Below are 8,258 nucleotides of genomic sequence, written 5' to 3'. Positions count from 1 at the left end.
TTGTGACACAAAGGAATTTCCCTTTGGGGATCAATAAAATATTTTTGTGTCTGATTCTATTTTGCACCAGAAGGTATCATTAAAATTGACTTTATGTTGATATTGTCATAATTCAGTTTGTGAAAATATAGACATTTTCATCATATACTCCACAAAGAAAGACTTTGCTGGTGTTGTCCACAAGAGGAGATTGGGTTATATGTGACCACCTAAACAAAGATAAGTTTAGTAAATAGTTACACTAATTTATGCTATGACTTTGATATTTGATTAATACATTATTACAGGAATATTTCTAATCCCCATTTAAATTCTTTTCAAATATATGAAGCTGCAGATAATAATAATAATAATAATAATAATAATAATAATAATAATAATAATAATAATAATAATAATAATAATAATAATGTGCAGGACTAAATTCTAGATTATATTTTTTGGGGAATTAAAAATCCCTCCCAGCTGGATGACGCCATCCTTACAAGGTGAGCGATCCTCGCGCAGCAGCCATTTTGTTAGCTGGCTCGAGGTGACAGAGGTTAGCCGCGTGCAGCCGGAGGTATGTTCAGTCTGCTCTCACGGTTTGGAGTCTAATGTTCGTAGAATAAAATCAGTCGCTAGTGTCTTTATTTTAGCAGGTTTTTCGGCCCCTCGCTCGCAGACCAAACAAGGGTGTTTGTCGCGAGTGAACTCCGCGCGCTGCTGGATGCTCATTCATTTTACATTCGTCTCGATTTTGCTAGCTCATTAGCTAGCTAGCTAGCTACCTAGCGTGCTAACTTGTTTACGCGCGTCGTTAGCAGTAAAGAATACGTCCAGGTCTCATGGCCGCCAGATATTGAGTGTTTGGCGAGTTGTGAAGCGTGTAGTTCGTACAGTTTCTCTGTGTTTCACCATCTTCGAGTTGAATTTGCTTCCTCTGGCAAAACTTGAGCTCGGATCGACGGCTCCGGCTAGCGCGCGTGTGTGAGAGTGATTGTGTTTGTCTCGGTGTTGTAACACTAATTCATCAAGCTGGATCAGCAATCGGCCATCCTGGATACTATGTCCGAGCTGTACATTCGGGTAGCTGAGGACGAAAATGAGGAGCCCATGGAGATCCCCTCGGAGGACGACGGGACGGTGCTGCTGTCGTCGGTGGCGGCTCAGTTTCCAGGGGCTTGCGGGCTGCGCTACAGAAACCCGGAGTCCCAGTGCATGAGGGGGGTCCGGCTGGTCGAGGGGGTCCTGCATGCTCCCGAGAACGACTGGGGGAATCTGGTCTATGTCGTCAACTACCCCAAAGGTGAGGATTTGGTTTGTAAGTAGCATTTTATTTATTTTTTACCAATGTTTTCGTAAAAGCTGAGTCCATTGATCTGAAGCAGAGCAAATAATCAATCAGGGTTTCTCCAGCAAATGAGCTTCTATTGTTTCTCACGAGTTCGTTAATATGGCAACTTAAAGACCCCCCCCCCAAAAAAAAAATAAGGACTAGAAAAAGCTGAAAATACACACAAAGGAGTAACACATCTTTCACCACACAATCAATGCAGTCTAACATGATCCCAGTTAACTACACTGTGAAAAGTAGTGAGAAAATTAAAAAAAAAAAAAAACATTAGTACTAACTTATAGTTATGTGTCGTTTTTTACTTTCAATAAATGATTTGAACTTTTATACCACTTTATATACTTTAGAGGCTCTGGAGCTGACGCAATCTGACTTTAAGGCAGGATTCACCCTGGAAAGATCTTGTCAATCACAGGACTAACAAACATACATGCATGCATTCACTTTTGAACAATTTGGAGTTGTTAGTTACCCATAAAAGCATCATTTTCTGTAACGATGAAGGAAGCCACTGCGGTAAACTCGGAGGGGTAGCCGCTGAAAGAGTCTTTTTAATTCAAATTTAGTAGTGGAACCCTGTTGTTCGCTATTGTCAGTGGATTTACACATTGAACTGGCCCACGTGGTGCATATATGCTGTATCTCACCATCTTCAATTCACAGGCTTCACATTTAAATGCCGACGTGATGAAGAGTTTTACTGATATATGGTGTGTTTCTTTTCTTCACAGATAACAAAAGGAAGATGGAAGAAATTGATGCTGCCTCAGCTGTGAAAATTAAAAGGGGCTTTCAGAAGACATCAGATCTCATTGTCCTCGGGTTGCCTTGGAAAACAACAGAGCAAGACCTGAAAGATTATTTCAGTACCTTTGGGGAGGTCATCATGGTACAGGTACTGACGTCTCATCCGTCTTTTGATAAGCTCTGATTGTAATGAGAATATGCTATCAGTGGTGACGCTCGCTCGCTCTCTCTCCTCAGGTCAAGAGAGATGCAAAGACCGGCAACTCAAAAGGCTTTGGGTTTGTGCGCTTCACCGAGTATGAGACTCAAGCTAAAGTCATCGCTCAGAGACACATGATCGATGGACGATGGTGCGACTGCAAACTTCCCAACTCAAAGGTACAGTCTGCACTATGTTCAGCACTTTTTAAGACTCCATTGTTCAGTTTTGAATAAATGGAGCAAAGCTCAATCTTCTGGTCTTCATTTAAAAAGCATAAATATCTATGTGGATTGTTTTAAACAGGGTGGTGCTTCTTGGTTTTCTCAGGCGTGTCCAGATGAGCCCCTGAGAAGCCGTAAAATATTTGTTGGCCGCTGCACAGAGGACATGACAACTGATGACCTGAGGCAGTACTTCATGCAGTATGGTGAAGTCACAGATGTCTTCATCCCTAAACCTTTCCGGGCGTTTGCTTTTGTCACGTTTGCCGACGATCAGGTGAGAGTCTCCATTCATGTGAACAACCGCTATATTATGCATTAACTTCTAAATATGATCTTAAATGGGAATAGGAAGAACTGTACGGTAAGGGTGGCATCATGTTGGAGTTGATATGTTGATGTTGGATTGTGATGGAGCCAGAATGCTGCTGCCTGACCATAATCCAAGGCCAACAGGCTACAGGGAGTAAAAAAAAAAATCATATTCACAGCAGTGAAAGAGAGGCTGATCGCGCTCAGCGCTGGAAGCTTCATGTGGATTTGTAGCATTTCGCTCCTTTTCCCACACAGCAGCTTGTTGTTGTGCTGTTGAGACAGCTCAGTCACACTTCTGTGCTGAAATCAGCAGTAGTAACGGGTCAAACGGTGTCTTTTAAATGGGTGAGAAGCCACAGCTGCACCACCTACTCTCTCTCAGATTAGTTACCTGTTGCTTGTCTGAGTTTCCATAGAAGGAAAAGAAATCACACATTGCTCCACGCTGCCTTCACCTGTTGCTGTGTAAATCAACAAAACGCAGCTGAGAGAGGAGCTCCGTTACAGCGCTAAGCACAGTTCCTCTTTGGGACTATAGAGTAGTCTACACTCGCTCTGTCCTGCTCAGACTGTTAGGCCCTCAGTAGTTATGATTCTTCTTTGTTTTAATCCCCTATACACACACACAGCACTCTGCTTCTTGAATACTGACACCGAAATGTGAATTGGTTTTTCCTCCAACACTCTGCAAGAATGAGATCAAAACATCGATTGTGATATCAGCCTATAAAGGGGAGGTAATCTCCATCTCATCTGTTTTTCCACAGGTCGCCCAAGCCCTGTGTGGAGAAGACCTGATCGTCAAGGGTGTCAGCGTGCACATCTCCAACGCTGAGCCCAAACACAATAATAGTAGGCAAATGATGGATCGAGGGCGGTTTGGTGCCGGTGGGTTCAGCCAGGGTTATGGCAGTAGTCGTGGGGGGCTGGGCAGCAGTAGTGGAGGAGTTAACTTTGGGGCTCTCGGCCTTAATCCAGCAATGGTGGCCGCCGCACAGGCAGCGCTGCAGAGCAGTTGGGGAATGATGGGCATGCTGGCTAACCAGCAGGGTCTAACCACAGCGGCAGGCACGGCCACGACCACCCGAGACCAGACCTACAGCTCGGCTAGCACCAGTTACAGCAGTCCCAGCTCGGCCAGCCTGGGCTGGGCTGCAGGCACTAACACGGCCTCCAACAGCTTCAGCTCCGGCTTTGGCACCTCAATGGAGACCAAGTCTTCTAGTTGGGGAATGTAGACGGCTGCAAATTTATCTTTTCAGTTGCTATTAGACTAATCTGGTAAGTATACCGTCAGGGTGGAGCAGCTTGTATCTTAAGTTTGTATTATTTGAACAAAACAAAAGAAAAAAACACTGCCTTTTTATTTTGTTAAAAAGATTTATACTTGAGTGACTGATTCTGTAGTCATGCATTGAATGGGTGAAGAGATTAGTTTGCTAGTGGAAATGCCACGCTTACCTTTTGTTTTTGAGAAAAAGGCTTCACAAAGATGACTGTGCATGCAAGATAAATATTTATATCCATGCACGAGCATCTCGAGAGCCCCCTCCTCCCCTTCAGGCCCACATTAAGTGGGCTTTAGTACAAGTATAGATATATGTATGCATTTGATTGTATCTTGTTTGTTTTTGTTTGATATCTTTTGGAATCGCCTTCATGAAAGTCTCTTCTGCAGTTCACCAACTCTTTCCCAATTTCCCGGGAGGAAGCGCCTCATTGGCTGCAATGTTCGACAGATCTCAGTATCAGTTCCCCTCCTCCCATGTGTAAATGCTTTGTCATCCAAGAACACAGCTTCACTCTGCATATACTGTGTTAGACGGTGGGTGTTGTCTTTTTTTCCTCTCCCCTTTTTTTTAAAAACAATTTTTTCCCTTTTTGGGGATGTAGAAATCTTTGTCTGCTCTTGTCGCTTTTCGAGATCGATGAGTGGGATTGGTGTTGGACCGAGTGAGAGTGAGCGAGCGAGCGAGCGAACGAGCGGGAGAGCAAAGTGAAAGGAAGCACGTGTGAGGAGGACTGTCTGTGCAAGAGAGTTTTTTTTTTTTTTTTTCCTTCTTTTCGTAAAGAGACAAATGCCTGCAAGAGTTGAGAAGAACCTGTGGCTTTTGTGCGAGTGTGAGAGGAAGAATCACGTACGAGTGTGGTCCCAGTGGTCTTCACAAGGACATTTATTGCGTCTGGAGATCCCTAAGGTCTCCGCTTTCTCTCATCGCTTTCTGCCTACCTTAATTCTGAAAAAAAAAAAAAAAAAATTAATCACAGAAAATGTCAAGTGCTATGAGTAGTTGTGTCCTTTTGTAGCTTTCTCTTGCTGTCTGATTTGATGTGAATGCTGTTTGCTGTTTGGTTGTGTGCTTTTTTTCCCTCTCCCCTTCCTTGTCACCACCCTCTCTCTCTCTCTCTATGTGTGAAAATGTGACTTTGTGTTCGTGAAGTCTGTGTGGGGAGAAACACTGAAAGCGTGTTGGAAGTTTGCGAGTGGGCTCAGAGGCTGATGTGGTGAATGTTTGGCCGGCTCCCATTTGAAAGTCTGTTTGAAGTGGATACGAATGCATTTTCTATGTTTTGTGACTCAAAGGGAAGTCTGAAATAAAACTGACTTTGAATAGGTATGATACCCTGTTGACAGTGACTTATTTTTGACCGCACAGTAATTGAAATGCCAACACTTTAATTCACATGTATAGGGTCCTCGGACATGGAAAGGCCAGGTTTTCGCCTGAATCCAGGTGGGAGTCAGTAAAGCAGGAAGACGAAGACTTTGTTGGGGGTGCCGCCGCAAACCGCATTGGGATTGCTGCACGACTGCCTTAATCCAGAAAAGGATCTTCTCCACCTCACTAGCAAGAAACCTCGGACCATCCCCAAATCCAATATTAGAGCGGACCTACCTAATCAGACGGAGGTATTTTCCCCTCATACCCACAGATGTCACAATTCGGACCAAAGTCACATCTGCCTCCCGGAAGCAGATCGCTTGTCGTCCTCTCTCAATTTGTTCTCATTTGATGCTTTATTCATTTACCTCCCAACACTCACTGATAACCTATGAAAGTGTCCCCGACTCAGTTGTTTTATCAGTGTGGTCATAAAAGGGTATTGACGTGATCAGATGTGTTCTTATTTTGTCTATCATGAATGTTTTAAGTGGTTGAAATGTATCAGCTGACTGAGTTTTTAAAGAGACTTTCTGAACATGCCAGCAAGAATCAGCACATTGTGTAATTGAATTATTAGCATTGCGTTTTAAAAATAAAAGTTTGGAGTTTTTAATCATCTGTCGTCTCTCAATGTAGATAAGTTTGTTTTTTGTTTGCTTGAGCTCCGGCTGTAGCTTCGCTGCACTTTGAGTATTTAATCTGATCGGTCTACACATAGTTTGCCATATTTATAGTTTATTTTCTTAGATTTGGACCAGTATGTTGAGATGATAAGAGCTGGAGTTGGATTGTTTTGTCTGTAGCAGCATCCAGCAGACTTGCTGTGAAACATTGAGATGTTTTGTTTCTATCACTTTAACCAGTTTACAGATGAATTTCACTACATAACTCAGCTAAACATAAACACGGCTGGATGTAATCCCATAGTTTATTGATAAAACCATGAATCAAATAATCCACTTAGAAGATCCTAAACAGACGTAACGGTTTTAAAGCCTTAATTCATAAATTGTTTTGCTTGTGAATAGTGCTCTATGAAGTTTTTGATAGAATATGTAAAAGATTGAACATATTTACTGGGTTCTTGGAACTTTTGTAGTAGCTGCATATAATTTTAGTTCATATCTCTGCAGCTCCATCACAGGTTTTTATTAAGATGGATGTGTATTTAGAAAGAAGTCAATCTATATGATATTTGTGTTAATGAGCTGACAGTTGTGCTAGTCCGATGTAGTCCTCCAGAGGGCGCTGTGTCCATGTTATAGGCTGGCATACTATCACCCTGAAGAGAAACTGTTCATTAGTAAATGACCCCAAAAACGAGCCATTAACCATAAAAATCACCGTGAGCAGCGTGGGAACCCTCTGTTCACACAGGGCTGGAGGTGGTTTCTCTGTCTTGGAGCAGGTTGGGAAGATTTTGTCTGTTTTTCAGGATGTGACGAGTGTTTTCTGAAAGCTTCTTACTGAGATATATTCCTGAATACATGCTTTACAATTCCTAAAATTGTAAAAAGAAAAAAAAAAAAAAACCAAGTAATAATGATAATAAAAAAAACTTAAATTGTGACCATTAAACAGTTTTAAGTTCAAATATTTCCATTTATCCAATGAATCAATCAACAGCATTTTCTTTGAACTTGTACTTTCATGTCAAAATAATGAGTTTCATTATTACACATGCAAAATCATTCAATAGTAAATCTTCTGCAAGCGAAACCCAAATCAGATCAGCATCTGAGAGGGTGGTTTATTTATAATGGACAAGATCCCTGAACATTTCACACAAAGATCACCAGGTGAATCATTTAATGCAACAAATGATTTCATAACCGTCTGTATCCAGGATTACCTGATGAAATGTAGTGACTGAACGTATCACCACATTTACTTGGAGCTGCCATTATTTGTTCTTTTGTGACAAAATGAGATTAGAGCTGAGTTTACTGTCTGCTCTGATCAGTCTGTTCACAATCACATTTCAACATCTGCATTCAGGACAGACTCTTAATCAGTATCAAAGGGAAACTTCTAACGAGCTTTGCTGTTTCCTCTTTGCTGTCGAGCACAGATGGAGAGGATCGTCATTCCCGAGCTGTTCAAGTCATTTTACAGTCCTCTGTAATCCACGACAGTAACTCCAGGATCGTTTATCCTTAAAAAAAAGCAGTAAACAGCAAAATACCACTTGGAGCTTGTAAATAACAAATAGTCCTGATATTCTGGATTGTTCAGGTTTGTAACAAGCGTAGTGAAATAAACAACTCTTGGGGATATGTTAATGTATTTTGTGCTGAAGATGAGACACTGACAGTAGTGATCGCCATGTTCATTTTGCTTGGAGGAAAAGAAGTTGCTCATTTTCTCACTACAGAAGTCAATGAGATTCTCCCCAGGAGGACGTACCAATACTTAAAAACTGTCAGTGACTCATTATTACTACTTGATCTTATCTCCAGGCAGAAAAGAGGAAGATCATAGTTCAATATAACAGATGAGAACTGGAAAAAAAAAATCAGTACCAAAATCCATCGAGCAGCATCTGCTAAAGCCAAACTAAACACAGACTGACTGGAGAAGCAGATAACATGACCTTCAGAGAGAAGTCACACTGCAGTCTGTAGTAAAAGTCAAGTAATGACAAGTTGCAGTTTATTTCTTGGAGGTACATGTCAAATGCATATATTGTGATTTAAATTAAAGACATAAAATGAGTCTTTTCATTGAACGTATCGCCATAATTTTCATAAATGTTGGAGGTGATTCTACAA

At 41.6% G+C, this 8,258-nt stretch overlaps 1 protein-coding gene across 8 annotated transcripts; it reads left to right on the top strand.

Moving 5' to 3' along the window:
- Nucleotides 1-506: 506 nt before the first annotated feature.
- On the top strand, nucleotides 507-6,105 carry tardbpa (TAR DNA binding protein a). 8 transcript variants are annotated; one of them, XR_003933716.1, is made up of 7 exons: nucleotides 508-1,288; nucleotides 2,068-2,231; nucleotides 2,321-2,461; nucleotides 2,589-2,783; nucleotides 3,589-3,673; nucleotides 4,500-4,646; nucleotides 5,515-6,105. XR_003933716.1 is itself a non-coding variant. In XM_030118412.1 (6 exons), the coding sequence occupies exons 1-6, from the start codon at nucleotides 1,048-1,050 to the stop codon at nucleotides 4,592-4,594; spliced, it is 957 nt and encodes a 318-aa protein (XP_029974272.1). In that variant the 5' UTR covers nucleotides 509-1,047; the 3' UTR covers nucleotides 4,595-5,442. The 8 variants fall into 8 exon arrangements, 4 of the variants coding, with proteins under 4 accessions (XP_029974269.1, XP_029974271.1, XP_029974272.1 ...); XR_003933717.1 differs by having other exon boundaries at nucleotides 509-1,288; nucleotides 2,613-2,783; XR_003933715.1 differs by having other exon boundaries at nucleotides 509-1,288; nucleotides 3,589-3,709.
- Nucleotides 6,106-8,258: the final 2,153 nt, after the last annotated feature.

The sequence above is a fragment of the Salarias fasciatus genome, chromosome 20 (assembly GCF_902148845.1).
Source record: "Salarias fasciatus chromosome 20, fSalaFa1.1, whole genome shotgun sequence".
Lineage (NCBI taxonomy): Eukaryota > Metazoa > Chordata > Actinopteri > Blenniiformes > Blenniidae > Salarias > Salarias fasciatus.
This window is presented reverse-complemented; position numbering and strand designations above follow the sequence as displayed.

Bases quoted from the DNA above. Each gene is read 5' to 3' on its own strand.
- tardbpa (XM_030118409.1), top strand. From the start codon at position 1,048: ATGTCCGAGCTGTACATTCGGGTAGCTGAGGACGAAAATGAGGAGCCC. The intron at 1,289-2,067 runs GTGAGGATTTGG...TTTTCTTCACAG, and splicing joins TGTCGTCAACTACCCCAAAG to ATAACAAAAGGAAGATGGAA. The intron at 2,232-2,320 runs GTACTGACGTCT...CTCTCTCCTCAG, and splicing joins GGGAGGTCATCATGGTACAG to GTCAAGAGAGATGCAAAGAC.